Consider the following 16,715-nt stretch of genomic DNA (forward strand, 5'->3'; position numbering starts at 1 on the left):
GGGGTAATTAAACATGGGGAAGTCTACAGTCTACAGTGGTAATTAAACATGGGGAAGTCTACAGGGGTAATTAAACATGGGGGAAGTCTACAGTGGTAATTAAACAGGGGGAAGTCTACAGTGGTAATTAAACATGGGGAAGTCTACAGTGGTAATTAGACATGGGGAAGTCTACAGGGGTAATTAAACATGGGGAAGTCTACAGGGGTAATTCAACATGGGGAAGTCTACAGTCTACAGTGGTAATTAAACATGGGGAAGTCTACAGGGGTAATTAAACAGGGGGAAGTCTACAGGGGTAATTAAACATGGGGAAGTCTACAGTCTACAGTGGTAATTAAACATGGGGAAGTCTACAGGGGTAATTAAACATGGGGGAAGTCTACAGTGGTAATTAAACAGGGGAAGTCTACAGTGGTAATTAAACATGGGGAAGTCTACAGGGGTAATTAAACATGGGGAAGTCTACAGGGGTAATTAAACATGGGGAAGTCTACAGGGGTAATTAAACATGGGGAAGTCTACAGGGGTAATTAAACATGGGGAAGTCTACAGGGGTAATTAAACATGGGGAAGTCTACAGGGGTAATTAAACATGGGGAAGTCTACAGTGGTAATTAAACATGGGGAAGTCTACAGTCTACAGGGGTAATTAAACATGGGGAAGTCTACAGGGGTAATTAGACATGGGGAAGTCTACAGTGGTAATTAAACATGGGGAAGTCTACAGTGGTAATTAGACATGGGGAAGTCTACAGGGGTAATTAGACATGGGGAAGTCTACAGGGGTAATTAAACATGGGGAAGTCTACAGGGGTAATTAAACATGGGGAAGTCTACAGTGGTAATTAGACATGGGGAAGTCTACAGGGGTAATTAAACATGGGGAAGTCTACAGGGGTAATTAAACATGGGGAAGTCTACATGGGGAAGTCTACAGGGGTAATTAGACATGGGGAAGTCTACAGGGGTAATTAGACATGGGGAAGTCTACAGTGGTAATTAGACATGGGGAAGTCTACAGTGGTAATTAAACATGGGGAAGTCTACAGGGGTAATTAAACATGGGGAAGTCTACAGTGTATATTTAACATGGGGAAGTCTACAGTCTACAGTGGTAATTAAACATGGGGAAGTCTACAGGGGTAATTAAACATGGGGAAGTCTACAGTGGTAATTAAACATGGGGAAGTCTACAGGGGTAATTAAACAGGGAAGTCTACAGTGGTAATTAAACAGGTAAGTCTACAGTGGTAATTAAACAGGGAAGTCTACAGTGGTAATTAAACATGGGGAAGTCTACAGGGGTAATTAAACAGGGAAGTCTACAGTGGTAATTAGACATGGGGAAGTCTACAGTGGTAATTAAACATGGGGAAGTCTACAGGGGTAATTAAACATGGGGAAGTCTACAGTGTATATTTAACATGGGGAAGTCTACAGTCTACAGTGGTAATTAAACATGGGGAAGTCTACAGGGGTAATTAAACATGGGGAAGTCTACAGGGGTAATTAAACATGGGGAAGTCTACAGTGGTAATTAAACAGGGGGAAGTCTACAGGGGTAATTAAACAGGGGGAAGTCTACAGGGGTAATTAAACAGGGGGAAGTCTACAGGGGTAATTAAACAGGGGGAAGTCTACAGGGGTAATTAAACAGGGGGAAGTCTACAGGGGTAATTAAACAGGGGGAAGTCTACAGGGGTAATTAAACAGGGGGAAGTCTACAGGGGTAATTAAACACTGGGAAGTCTACAGTGGTAATTAGACATGGGGAAGTCTACAGTGGTAATTAAACACTGGGAAGTCTACAGTCTACAGTGGTAATTAAACATGGGGAAGTCTACAGGGGTAATTAAACATGGGGGAAGTCTACAGTGGTAATTAAACATGGGGAAGTCTACAGTGGTAATTAAACATGGGGAAGTCTACAGTGGTAATTAAACATGGGGAAGTCTACAGTGGTAATTAAACAGGGAAGTCTACAGTGGTAATTAAACAGGGGGAAGTCTACAGGGGTAATTAGACATGGGGAAGTCTACAGTCTACAGTGGTAATTAAACACAGGGAAGTCTACAGTGGTAATTAAACATGGGGAAGTCTACAGTGGTAATTAAACACGGGGAAGTCTACAGGGGTAATTAAACAGGGGGAAGTCTACAGGGGTAATTAAACAGGGGGAAGTCTACAGGGGTAATTAAACATGGGGAAGTCTACAGGGGTAATTAAACAGGGAAGTCTACAGTGTATATATAACATCCCACAGTGTAAGAGCCCCTCTGCCTACAGCGATCAGGACTCCTGTCCCCGGCGTTGTACTGTATTCATGTATCCTGTTATGTGTGTGTCTAAACTGCCCGCTTGGGATGAATAACGTGTATTGAACGGAACGGAACAGAATGGAGGGGAATTGAATGTGGACAGGCTTTTCTGTGGACCATTCAGTAGTGTAATCCTGCTGTGCCCTGATTTTAGTTTTCTATCTTGGTACCAGCCGGGTCAAACGCTGCTTCTACTTACTGTTCTGTTGATAAGAAATGCAAATAATTTTTTTGAAGGATGGAGCTCAGACCTTGACGTGATTCAGGCACTCCTTTTCCCTTTTAATATATACGGCACACTTTTTGTTTTCCTAACCGTCGTTCTAAGTCGATAATGATTTATATATTCTGTGTTACTGATTCTTAGAAATAACTTGAGACTTATAGTCTATCTTTGTGAATTATTATTATCATTAAACTCAAAGATGAACAACGGCGTTCATTTTGAACAACAGGTTTGAAACTTCTTACGAACACGGCTCAAGAAATCATAAAGAAACAATGCGAAGGCTTTTAATACAAACTAATGCTATTATGAATCCTCCCACACACTGCTGATCGACAGTGATTGGACCAGAGCCAGTTGGGCTAGCAGGACTAAAGCTGACAGTCTGCCAGTCACAGGAGACCGTGTTGGTACCCTAAACAGCACCCTATCCCCTACACAGTGCACTACTTCTGACCAGAGCTCTAAGGGCCCTAGATAGGAATACACCCGAGTGGCCAAAACATTAGGAACACCTGCTCTTTCCGTGACGGACTGACCAGGTGAAAGATATGATCCCTTATTGATGTCACTTTGTTAAATCCACTTCAGTGCTTCTCTGTGACGTTTTCGAGTAGGATCCCTGAGATGACGAATACAGGAAATGATTTACAGCGACCGATATGACCCGTCTGTAGTTGTCTGATCATCCATCAAATCAAATGTTATTGGTCACATACACATGGTTCATCATATTGGACCTCCCTCCCATATGTTATTGGTCACATACACATGGTTCGTCATATTGGACCTCCCTACCTACCATATCTCTGCTGGTCTTTGTCTAATAACACCTGGAAATATTTTAAATAGAACCTTTTTTTTTTGGTTCCAGGAAGAACTCTTTTTGGGTTCCATATAGAATCTTCTGTGGAAAGAGTTCTACATGGAACCCAAAAGGGTTCTTACCTGGAACCAAAAAAAGGTTATCCTATGGGGTCACTAAAGAACCCTTTTAGGAACCCCTTTTTCTAACAGTGTAGGTTTTTGAGCGTCTATTTAAAATATTTAATTAGACAAAGACGAGCAGAGCAACATATGGTTGGTAGGGAGGTCCAATATAATGAACCATGTGTCTTGATCTTTCAAAAATGACAAAAACAAGGAATCGTGCAGAATGTCTAACAAACGATAAAACATCAAATGTGGATCAAATCTTACAGTAGTGGATGTATATGAACAGCATAATAACTGGTTCTAAAGTTGCAGAGTTGTCCTTTTTAATGACTGGCCAGACCTGCCTAGGTGGTTTAGATCAGATGTGGATTCGTGCTGCGTCCTGAAAGGCACACTATTACTTACCTTGGTCAAAAGTAGTGCACTATATAGGGAATAGGGTGCAATTTGGGATGTGTCCTGGGTGTGTGGGTCAGCTGTCGGCTTGGTAATCTTTCACATGTCAAGACTAAAGTGAGGTTAATGGGTAGGTTAGTTGACTCAGTGAGAAGGTGGTGAAACGTCAGCAAACAGTCACACGTCATTGCTTCCTATGGGAAAGAGGAATTAATCTGTGAAGAGAGAATCGGTGCCCCGCCTTGGAGAACACAAGCTATACTGTAGCCACACCACGATGACGTGGTCTGTCTTTGTCTCAGTGCAAGCAGTAACATGTACATTATAGTTTTCACTGTCTTTGTCTCAGGACAACCAGTAACATGTACATTATAGTTTTCACTGTCTTTGTCTCAGTGCCAAGCAGTAACATGTACATTATAGTTTTCACTGTCTTTGTCTCAGTGCCAAGCAGTAACATGTACATTATAGTTTTCACTGTCTCAGTGCCAAGCAGTAACATGTACATTATAGTTTTCACTGTCTTTGTCTCAGTGCCAAGCAGTAACATGTACATTATAGTTTTCACTGTCTTTGTCTCAGTGCCAAGCAGTAACATGTACATTATAGTTTTCACTGTCTCAGTGCCAAGCAGTAACATGTACATTATAGTTTTCACTGTCTTTGTCTCAGTGCCAAGCAGTAACATGTACATTATAGTTTTCACTGTCTTTGTCTCAGTGCCAAGCAGTAACATGTGCATTATAGTTTTCACTGTCTTTGTCTCAGTGCCAAGCAGTAACATGTACATTATAGTTTTCACTGTCTCAGTGCCAAGCAGTAACATGTACATTATAGTTTTCACTGTCTTTGTCTCAGTGCCAAGCAGTAACATGTACATTATAGTTTTCACTGTCTTTGTCTCAGTGCCAAGCAGTAACATGTACATTATAGTTTTCACTGTCTTTGTCTCAGTGCCAAGCAGTAACATGTACATTATAGTTTTCACTGTCTCAGTGCCAAGCAGTAACATGTACATTATAGTTTTCACTGTGTTGTTCATACCGTTTATTCCCATAGCTCCACCTGTTTCCACACGGGTTTGATGTGTGTGTGTGTGTGCCAAACATGGCATGTGTATTCTGTCTGTTGGGACTCCACCCTTGTCGTATCTTGTACCAGGATCACTCAGTAGGAAGCTGCTGTGGTTAACTGACATCTATATTGTACCAGGGTCACTCAGTAGGAGGCTGCTGGGGTTAACCGACATCTATATTGTACCAGGGTCACTCAGTAGGAGGCTGCTGTGGTTAACTGACATCTATATTGTACCAGGGTCACTCAGTAGGAAGCTGCTGTGGTTAACTGACATCTATATGGTACCAGGGTCACTCAGTAGGAGGCTGCTGGGGTTAACTGACATCTATATGGTAGCAGGGTCACTCAGTAGGAAGCTGCTGTGGTTAACTGACATCTATATTGTACCAGGGTCACTCAGGAGGCTGCTGGGGTTAACTGACATCTATATTGTACCAGGGTCACTCAGTAGGAGGCTGCTGGGGTTAACTGACATCTATATTGTACCAGGGTCACTCAGTTGGAGGCTGCTGGGGTTAACTGACATCTATATTGTACCAGGGTCACTCAGTAGGAAGCTGCTGTCAGTTAACTGAACTTGTTGACCTTAAGTCCTAGAGCTCTTCCTGGAAGTTCATCTTTATAAATAGCACAGGGGTGGCCAAGCTACCCTCCTCCTGGGGACATGGGAACTACCCTCCTCCTGGGGACATGGGAACTACCCTCCTCCTGGGGACATGGGAACTACCCTCCTCCTGGGGACATGGGAACTACCCTCCTCCTGGGGACATGAGAACTACCCTCCTCCTGGGGACATGGGAACTACCCTCCTCCTGGGGACATGGGAACTACCCTCCTCCTGGGGACATGGGAACTACCCATCAGCAAGGTTTTGATTCCAGCACTACGCTAACACACCTGTTTTTACTTAGTCATTCATTAGCTAAATCAGGTGTGTTATTGGTCGGAGCAAAAGCCTGCACATAACTATTTTAGATGGAGGTTGATGGGGAAACGTCTGTTATTGTGTTGAATCAGGATGGAAAACAAAGTACAACTGATTTCCACATCGTATAAAGTAGTCTGTCTTAAACAACAGGTGTATATGAACCTGTCCTTCTCAACAGGCTGATGATGAACACATCGTATAAAGTAGTCTGTCTTAAACAACAGGTGTATATAAACCTGTCCTTCTCAACAGGCTGATGATGAACACGGAGACGTCCATCCTAGCGACTCGGGAAGAAGAGGGTGAGACGTTTGAACGGACTCTGGTGGCCTCTGAGCTCGTTGATTGGCTGCTGGCGGAGGGAGAGATGGCGACCCGAGAGGAGGCGGAGCATCTTGGACGGAGGCTTCTAGAACACGGGATCATGCAGCATGGTGAGTGGAAGGAGCGTTTTCATCGTCTGTCTGATTTATTTTAAAAAATGTTTCAATTAAATTTTTTGAGACATCCCAACTAACATAAGGTCACGGTCAGTACCCCACCTGACACACTGATGAAATGACATATGTCTGAGTCCTGAGTAGGGTTAGTCCTGCCGTTTGGGAACCACTTCCCTAAGCAAATGTAATTATAGGCCATTTTTGAAGAAGCAGTTGTGAAAGCTGAATGCTGTACTTTCTTCTACTCGTCTACTATTTAGCCCTTCCTGGTTTTCACTGATACATGGTAATATGGTCAAACGGTAATTACACAAGAATTACCTATCGTGGTAATAACATTATGCTCTGTCAGCTTCGATTGAGTTCTATGGCGCTGTAATTTCCAAGTTGACTTCGCTAGGTGAAAGAGGAGACGTGGGAGTGTTGATGTCTACACATGGTGGGCTGTCACATTGGGTCCTCTCTTCCAAAGGGCTGTAAGGATCCTATTTTAGTCAGGGAACACGGCGTCTTCTCTGGTCAGACAGGGATCACTCTGTGATCAAAGGCATGCTGGTATCATCATCATCACCCACTTGCATTGGATCTGTCCTGTTTTTTTTCTCACACACACACATACACACACACACACACACACACATTTATTTTACTATTCTTGTTGGGACCAAACAATTGATTTCCATTCAAAAGTGTATTTTTGATAACCTTAAACCTTGACCCTTTAATTCCTAACCCTAATTGTAAACCAAACCCCTTAAGCCTAAAACGTCCACACGTGTCCACATTGTCCTTGTTTTACTGTCCTTGTGAGGATTCCAGGGTCCCTACAAGGATAAGACTTTACTGTCCCTGTGAGTATTCCAGGGTCCCTACAAGGATAAGACTTTACTGTCCTTGTGAGGATTCCAGGGTCCCTACAAGGATAAGACTTTACTGTCCTTGTGAGGATTCCAGGGTCCCTACAAGGATAAGACTTTACTGTCCCTGTGAGGATTCCAGGGTCCCTACAAGGATAAGACTTTACTGTCCCTGTGAGGATTCCAGGGTCCCTACAAGGGTAAGACTTTACTGTCCCTGTGAGGATTCCAGGGTCCCTACAAGGATAAGACTTTACTGTCCCTGTGAGGATTCCAGGGTCCCTACAAGGATAAGACTTTACTGTCCCTGTGAGGATTCCAGGGTCCCTACAAGGATAAGACTTTACTGTCCCTGTGAGGATTCCAGGGTCCCTACAAGGATAAGACTTTACTGTCCTTGTGAGGATTCCAGGGTCCCTACAAGGATAAGACTTTACTGTCCCTGTGAGGATTCCAGGGTCCCTACAAGGATAAGACTTTACTGTCCTTGTGAGGGTTTCAGGGTCCCTACAAGGATAAGACTTTACTGTCCTTGTGAGGATTCCAGGGTCCCTACAAGGATAAGACTTTACTGTCCTTGTGAGGATTTCAGGGTCCCTACAAGGATAAGACCAAACACCTTTTGAAAGTTTAGCAGAGACTTGTTTTTACTTGGCTCCCAGTATTTCAGATTCACAGAAGATTGAGTTAACTTTGGATATGTTTTTATCTCACGACCAGTTTCATAATTAAACACGCCACATTTATCTGCTTGAAACGTGCGCTTCCTGCCCCATGATCCTCAAATGACCGGCACAGGGCTCTGGTCAAAACTAGTATAGGGAATAGGGTGCCATTTTATTATGTGCCCTGGTCTGGATCACATGACTGGCTGAAAAGGACTGGTGTTGTCACGGTGACATGACTGGCTGAAAGGACTGGTGTTGTCACGGTGACATGACTGGCTGAAAGGACTGGTGTTGTCACGGTGACATGACTGGCTGAAAGGACTGGTGTTGTCACGGTGACATGACTGGCTGAGAGGACTTGTGTTGTCACGGTGACATGACTGTTAGTCTGTTAGTCTCTCTCTCTCTCTCTTTCGTCAGAGGTCAGCTGTGGTCTGTTTACTGAGGTCAGGAGTGGGGAGGAACAGGGTGAAAGTGTTCTCTTATCAGGCCTGGTGGAATTCCTCTGTGTATAGTAACAGGACAGTCATTGTCATTTAGTCCAGTAGAACAGTGACGAGGTGAATCACATCTCCAATAGGTCCTTCGCTGCGCTAGGAGTTAAAAGCAGGAAGTCACACACCAGTTACTCATGTACAGGGCATGGCCACCTGCATGGCTACAGAGTGATTGTCCCTGAGTCTGAGAGGTGGTTCCACTGGGGGGAGACAGATGGACGTCATGCCTCAGGGTGTTCCCGACCGAGATCAGCTGCTCACCTCTGGACAACGGTGTGTGTGATCCGACCTAGATACACACATACAGCACACGCAATCATCGACCCAGATACACATACAACACACACACAGCACACACACACAGCCCACACAATCATCGACCCAGATACACACCCACCGGTAGCATGTGTTGCACACACGCGCGGCATACCAATGTCACGTGCACACCCACTAGACGCTCTCTGTCCTACTCTCTGTCCTCTACCCAGGCTGCTGCTGGTACTGGGCTTCCTCTGTGTGACAGAGACAGACTAAAATACAGCAGGGAGTAGAGCTGCTACTGAGCCAGTCAACCTCCCCTTTCTACAGGATCACCTGTCTCTATTACTGAGCCAGTCAACCTCCCCTTTCTACAGGATCACCTGTCTCTATTACTGAGCCAGTCAACCTCCCCTTTCTACAGGATCACCTGTCTCTATTACTGAACCAGTCAACCTCCCCTTTCTACAGGATCACCTGTCTCTATTACTGAGCCAGCCAACCTCCTCTTTCTACAGGATCACCTGTCTCTATTACTGAGCCAGTCAACCTCCCCTTTCTACAGGATCACCTGTCTCTATTACTGAGCCAGTCAACCTCCCCTTTCTACAGGATCACCTGTCTCTATTACTGAACCAGTCAACCTCCCCTTTCTACAGGATCACCTGTCTCTATTACTGAGCCAGCCAACCTCCTCTTTCTACAGGATCACCTGTCTACTGAGCCAGTCAACCTCCACTTTCTACAAGATCACCTGTCTCTATTACTGAGCCAGTCAACCTCCCCTTTCTACAGGATCACCTGTCTCTATTACTGAGCCAGTCAACCTCCCCTTTCTACAGGATCACCTGTCTCTATTACTGAGCCAGTCAACCTCCCCTTTCTACAGGATCACCTGTCTCTATTAGTGAGCCAGTCAACCTCCTCTTTCTACAGGATCACCTGTCTCTATTAGTGAGCCAGTCAACCTCCCCTTTCTACAGGATCACCTGTCTACTGAGCCAGTCAACCTCCCCTTTCTACAGGATCACCTGTCTCTATTACTGAGCCAGTCAACCTCCTCTTTCTACAGGATCACCTGTCTCTATTAGTGAGCCAGTCAACCACCCCTTTCTACAGGATCACCTGTCTCTATTACTGAACCAGTCAACCTCCACTTTCTACAGGATCACCTGTCTCTATTACTGAGCCAGTCAACCTCCCCTTTCTACAGGATCACCTGTCTCTATTACTGAGCCAGTCAACCTCTTCTTTCTACAGGATCACCTGTCTCTATTACTGAACCAGTCAACCTCCCCTTTCTACAGGATCACCTGTCTCTATTACTGAACCAGTCAACCTCCCCTTTCTACAGGATCACCTGTCTACTGAGCCAGTCAACCTCCCCTTTCTACAGGATCACCTGTCTACTGAGCCAGTCAACCTCCACTTTCTACAGGATCACCTGTCTCTATTACTGAGCCAGTCAACCTCCCCTTTCTACAGGATCACCTGTCTCTATTACTGAGCCAGCCAACCTCCTCTTTCTACAGGATCACCTGTCTACTGAGCCAGTCAACCTCCACTTTCTACAGGATCACCTGTCTACTGAGCCAGTCAACCTCCACTTTCTACAGGATCACCTGTCTCTATTACTGAGCCAGTCAACCTCCCCTTTCTACAGGATCACCTGTCTCTATTACTGAGCCAGCCAACCTCCTCTTTCTACAGGATCACCTGTCTACTGAGCCAGTCAACCTCCACTTTCTACAGGATCACCTGTCTCTATTACTGAGCCAGTCAACCTCCCCTTTCTACAGGATCACCTGTCTCTATTACTGAGCCAGTCAACCTCCCCTTTCTACAGGATCACCTGTCTCTATTACTGAGCCAGCCAACCTCCTCTTTCTACAGGATCACCTGTCTACTGAGCCAGTCAACCTCCACTTTCTACAGGATCACCTGTCTCTATTACTGAACCAGTCAACCTCCCCTTTCTACAGGATCACCTGTCTACTGAGCCAGTCAACCTCCCCTTTCTACAGGATCACCTGTCTACTGAGCCAGTCAACCTCCACTTTCTACAGGATCACCTGTCTCTATTACTGAGCCAGCCAACCTCCTCTTTCTACAGGATCACCTGTCTACTGAGCCAGTCAACCTCCACTTTCTACAGGATCACCTGTCTCTATTACTGAGCCAGTCAACCTCTTCTTTCTACAGGATCACCTGTCTCTATTACTGAGTCAGTCAACCTCCCCTTTCTACAGGATCACCTGTCTCTATTACTGAGCCAGTCAACCTCCTCTTTCTACAGGATCACCTGTCTACTGAGCCAGTCAACCTCCACTTTCTACAGGATCACCTGTCTCTATTACTGAGCCAGTCAACCTCCCCTTTCTACAGGATCACCTGTCTCTATTACTGAGCCAGTCAACCTCCCCTTTCTACAGGATCACCTGTCTCTATTACTGAGCCAGTCAACCTCCCCTTTCTACAGGATCACCTGTCTCTATTACTGAGCCAGTCAACCTCCCCTTTCTACAGGATCACCGGTCTCTATTACTGAACCAGCCAACCTCCTCTTTCTACAGGATCACCTGTCTACTGAGCCAGTCAACCTCCACTTTCTACAGGATCACCTGTCTACTGAGCCAGTCAACCTCCTCTTTCTGCAGGATCAGTCCCATGTACTGTTCACCTTGTCGTCATGGTCACCTTGTCGTCATGGTCACGTGTTCAGCACTTTAATATAATCAGCTCTGGTTCTCTTGACTGTGGCACATCAGAATGGTCTCCCATCCTCGGAGCGGCCCAACCCTGCTTATCTGTCATCAGAGACAAGCCAGCAGCAGGATGGTACTGTGTGGGTACTGCCTGCTGGCTCAGTACAGGCTCTGAGATACAATCTGATTCCAGTGTGCTGGGCTGTGTAGTGCAGAGTGTGTCTGTTCCCAGTGTGCTGGGCTGTGTAGTGCAGAGTGTGTCTGTTCCCAGTGTGCTGGGCTGTGTAGTGCAGAGTGTGTCTGTTCCCAGTGTGCTGGGCTGTGTAGTGCAGAGTGTGTCTGTTCCCAGTGTGCTGGGCTGTGTAGTGCACAGTGTGTCTGTTCCCAGTGTGCTGGGCTGTGTAGTGCAGAGTGTGTCTGTTCCCAGTGTGCTGGGCTGTGTAGTGCAGAGTGTGTCTGTTCCCAGTGTGCTGAGCTGTGTAGTGCAGAGCGTGTCTGTTCCCAGTGTGCTGGGCTGTGTAGTGCAGAGCGTGTCTGTTCCCAGTGTGCTGAGCTGTGTAGTGCAGAGCGTGTCTGTTCCCAGTGTGCTGGGCTGTGTAGTGCAGAGCGTGTCTGTTCCCAGTGTGCTGAGCTGTGTAGTGCAGAGCGTGTCTGTTCCCAGTGTGCTGGGCTGTGTAGTGCAGAGTGGTACTGGTACCTCCGCTGGCACAGACCAGACTGGTACCTCCGCTGGCACAGACCATACTGGTACCTCCGCTGGCACAGACCAGACTGGTACCTCCGCTGGCACAGACCAGACTGGTACCTCCGCTGGCACAGACCAGACTGGTACCTCGGCTGGCACAGACCAGACTGGTACCTCCGCTGGCACAGACCAGACTGGTACCTCCGCTGGCACAGACCAGACTGGTACCTCCGCTGGCACAGACCAGACTGGTACCTCCGCTGGCACAGACCAGACTGGTACCTCCGCTGGCACAGACCAGACTGGTACCCAGACTCCGCTGGCACAGACCAGACTGGTACCTCCGCTGGCACAGACCAGACTGGTACCTCCGCTGGCACAGACCAGACTGGTACCTCCGCTGGCACAGACCAGACTGGTACCTCCGCTGGCACAGACCAGACTGGTACCTCCGCTGGCACAGACCAGACTGGTACCTCCGCTGGCACAGACCAGACTGGTACCTCCGCTGGCACAGACCAGACTGGTACCTCCGCTGGCACAGACCAGACTGGTACCTCCGCTGGCACAGACCAGACTGGTACCTCCGCTGGCACAGACCAGACTGGTACCTCCGCTGGCACAGACCAGACTGGTACCTCCGCTGGCACAGACCAGACTGGTACCTCGGCTGGCACAGACCAGACTGGTACCTCGGCTGGCACAGACCAGACTGGTACCTCGGCTGGCACAGACCAGACTGGTACCTCGGCTGGCACAGACCAGACTGGTACCTCGGCTGGCACAGACCAGACTGGTACCTCCGCTGGCACAGACCAGACTGGTACCTCCGCTGGCACAGACCATACTGGTACGAAACCAATAAGTAGCCATCATGAGATTCCTCCTGCACTGATCTGTCTCGTATCTCGCAAAGGATAATGGGATGGATCAGAAGTAGACCGGCTACGATGGGTTGCCATGACATTAGAAAATATTACCTAGGAGACATCGTCTGCTGAACTCCATTCCTGCCTCAAAACTGTCTGAATGAATCTTAGCTAAAACAGTGAATGTGTCAATTCATTTATTTTTTTGTGATTAAGTCTTGGTAGCCACATTTGACATCTAGCTAATGATTATTGTGCTTCAATGAGCAGTATTTCTGAAGTTTGACCATGGGCACGAAAACTAGCATAAAACAATCGAGCCAGTCACTGAAATGATCTTTGACTGAAACTATGCTTCTAACCAACCAGCAATCTACTTAGTGCTGCACACACACAATGTTGAAATCTTCCAACAAAAGCTAGCTAGCAAGCTACTGTAGAGAGGCGGGCCTAACTAAAGAGGCGGGCCTAACTAAAGAGGCGGGCCTAACTAAAGAGGCGGGCCTAACATCCAGAAATGAACAAAGACAGAGGCTTCTGGCCTCCTCTCAGAATCAACTTGATCGCTTGCTCCTGAGGAATAATCAAGGCTGCTTGGCAGAACCCAGCTGTGACCCGGGTGGTGCTGCCACCTGGGGTTGGAGTGTGGAAGTGTGCCATGGTAGTGTGTTTGTCTTTGTCCGAACACTCACCTTCCCCCACATCATAACAATACACACACACATGCACGCACGCACGCACACGACAGCGTACGCACACACACACACACACTGCATACTTTAAATGTCTGAACTGTAGAACAATAGCAGCCCTGCCTGGATGGATCCACATTGTGGGTTGTTTTGGTTCAGTTGTCCCACACAATCACTGCATTCCTGGTTGATAGACTCACACAGAGAGCTGGTGATTTGATATTTGTGGCCCAACACCATGTGCAACCGAGTCAATGGGTGAATGAATGAACAAAACCAAGAGTCACTGAACATGTTGTTTTGGTTCAATTATATTTTGAATTACAATGAGCTGATATTTAGATCTTTGTAAATCAACACCATGGCAACAAGCGTTCTGAATACACACAATCAACCCCCTTTTTATCCCGATCGTTCCCTTTTTAGGACACGAGGTGCCAAAACATAATCAGAAACTATTGTTTGGTTATGGACCAGATTATGATTGAATCATTAACTTTTTGTACTGCTGAAATGTGTCTGTGGTAACTGCGATGTTTTTAGACTGGGGGAATTAATTGCATTGGACTGTCACTCTACCAACGTAAGGACAAAACTTCCTCCTGGGATAAAACAAAAACAAACACAAACTGCAGATGAGGAATATTTCCGTAGTTCTCATTTAATGACGCCAGACAGGACAATCCATCACTATAAATCACAGGATCAAAACCACTTCGTACAGTCACAACAGCAGCTTTATAGCATCACAAAGTGCATCCATAACCAGACTAGTAAGTAGAACATACCGGCTGTATGTCTATATTTTTAAAATGTATATATCTTAACTTGATTGAGACTAACATTTTGAGACTATATCAACAATGGAATAATGAAACAAATACCAAAATATTGTTTTTGGGTGGAGTGTTCCTTTAAATCCTGAGTCCTAACCCCTTGGCACAGTAATGCAGGCTTTATGGCTTAGTTACACAAGTGACAGTCAGATTTTGATTCCTGGATGGCTTTAGTCGTATAGTCAGTCAGAGTTGGTTTTATGTCTTTCAAGGGATTTGGGGATTTTAAGGGGCATTCAGAGCCTCCCCCTGTACTGAGCGTTAGCCAAGTGAGAGTGTTGGCACAATGACGGCCCAAGCTAAGAGCGGGAGAGTGTGTGTTTGTGTCCAACCCTAAGAGACTTAGCTGATTACTGACATTGGAGGCACCATTAGAGGTATTCTGTCTGAATGGAATAATTGAAGAGTTACAGGATTTGGAACTGAACTACCTTCTGTTTTATAGTTACCAGGATTTAGTTAGTTACTGTAGTTACCCGGATTTACAGTTAGTTACTGTAGTTTACCAGTAGTTACAGTAGTTACCAGGATTTACAGTTAGTAACTGTAGTTACCAGGATTTACAGTTAGTTACTGTAGTTAACAGGATTTACAGTTAGTTACTGTAGTTAACAGGATTTACAGTTAGTAACTGTAGTTAACAGGATTTACAGTTAGTTACTGTAGTTACCAGGATTTACAGTTAGTTACTGTAGTTACCAGGAGTTACAGTTAGTTACTGTAGTTTACCAGGAGTTACAGTAGTTACCAGGATTTACAGTTAGTAACTGTAGTTACCAGGATTTACAGTTAGTTACTGTAGTTACCAGGATTTACAGTTAGTTACTGTAGTTACCAGGATTTACAGTTAGTTACTGTAGTTACCAGGATTTACAGTTAGTTACTGTAGTTACCAGGAGTTACAGTTAGTTACTGTAGTTTACCAGTAGTTACAGTAGTTACCAGGATTTACAGTTAGTAACTGTAGTTACCAGGATTTACAGTTAGTTACTGTAGTTACCAGGATTTACAGTTAGTTACTGTAGTTAACAGGATTTACAGTTAGTTACTGTAGTTAACAGGATTTACAGTCAGTTACTGTAGTTACCAGGATTTACAGTTAGTTACTGTAGTTAACAGGATTTACAGTTAGTAACTGTAGTTACCAGGATTTACAGTTAGTTACTGTAGGTTACCAGGATTTACAGTTAGTTACTGTAGTTTACCAGTAGTTAAAGTTAGTTACTGTAGTTACCAGTAGTAACTGTAGGTTACCAGGATTTACAGTTAGTTACTGTAGTTTACCAGTAGTTAAAGTTAGTTACTGTAGTTACCAGTAGTAACTGTAGGTTACCGGGATTTACAGTTAGTTACTGTAGTTTACCAGAAGTTAAAGTTAGTTACTGTAGTTTACCAGAAGTTACGTTAGTTAACAGGATTTACAGTTAGTTACTGTAGTTACCAGGATTTACAGTCAGTTACTGTAGTTACCAGGATTTACAGTCAGTTACTGTAGTTAACAGGATTTACAGTCAGTTACTGTAGTTAACAGGATTTACAGTTAGTTACTGTAGTTAACAGGATTTACAGTCAGTTATATGAAACAGTAACTGAACAATCCTAAACAATCGTTTTGTTCTGTGTTTCTCCCTGACAGTGACCAACAAGCACCACTTTGTGGATGGAGGGCTGCTGTACCAGTTCAGACTGAACTTCCGAAGGAGACGACGTCTGATGGAGCTGCTGAACGAGCGCTGTCGTACCATCCCAGAGAGCCATGACAGCCCCTTCTGTCTCCGCAAACAGAACCCAGAGGGAAGCAACACCAGCTTCCTATCTGGTAAACCTCAATGTCTAGCAATCAGATGTCTTTATAAAGCCCTTTATACATCAGGAGTTGTTGTACCCACATTATCTACTGTCAGACTGGGGCCGAATCCCACTATAACCCTTAGCCCCTACTCCCTATCTACTGTCAGACTGGGGCCGAATCCCACTATAACCCTTAGCCCCTACTCCCTATTTACTGTCAGACTGGGGCCGAATCCCACTATAACCCTTAGCCCCTACTCCCTATCTACTGTCAGACTGGGGCCGAATCCCACTATAACCCTTAGCCCCTACTCCCTATCTATAGTCAGACTGGGGCCGAATCCCACTATAACCCTTAGCCCCTACTCCCTATCTACTGTCAGACTGGGTGCCTGACTGCCTGCCCCTCCACTCTAACCACTAGGCTACCTGCCGCCCCTAGCTCTAACCACTAGCCTACCTGCCGTCCCTCCACTCTAACCACTAGGCTACCTGCCGTCCCTCCACTCTAACCACTAGGCTACCTGCCTGCC

General features: G+C 45.7%; 1 protein-coding gene across 2 annotated transcripts in view; it reads left to right on the forward strand.

Annotated features, from left to right (window-relative positions):
- The window catches only part of deptor (DEP domain containing MTOR-interacting protein), a 102,564-nt gene that overhangs the window by 27,166 nt on the left and 58,683 nt on the right, over nucleotides 1-16,715 (forward strand). For both annotated transcript variants that reach the window (XM_065015984.1, XM_065015983.1), the window contains 2 exons: nucleotides 6,137-6,318; nucleotides 16,028-16,210. In XM_065015984.1, coding sequence (XP_064872056.1) covers nucleotides 6,137-6,318; nucleotides 16,028-16,210 — 365 coding nt within the window. The remainder of the gene's footprint in view (nucleotides 1-6,136; nucleotides 6,319-16,027; nucleotides 16,211-16,715) is intronic.

This window comes from Oncorhynchus nerka, unplaced genomic scaffold (assembly GCF_034236695.1).
Source record: "Oncorhynchus nerka isolate Pitt River unplaced genomic scaffold, Oner_Uvic_2.0 unplaced_scaffold_1183, whole genome shotgun sequence".
Taxonomy (NCBI): Eukaryota; Metazoa; Chordata; class Actinopteri; order Salmoniformes; family Salmonidae; genus Oncorhynchus; species Oncorhynchus nerka.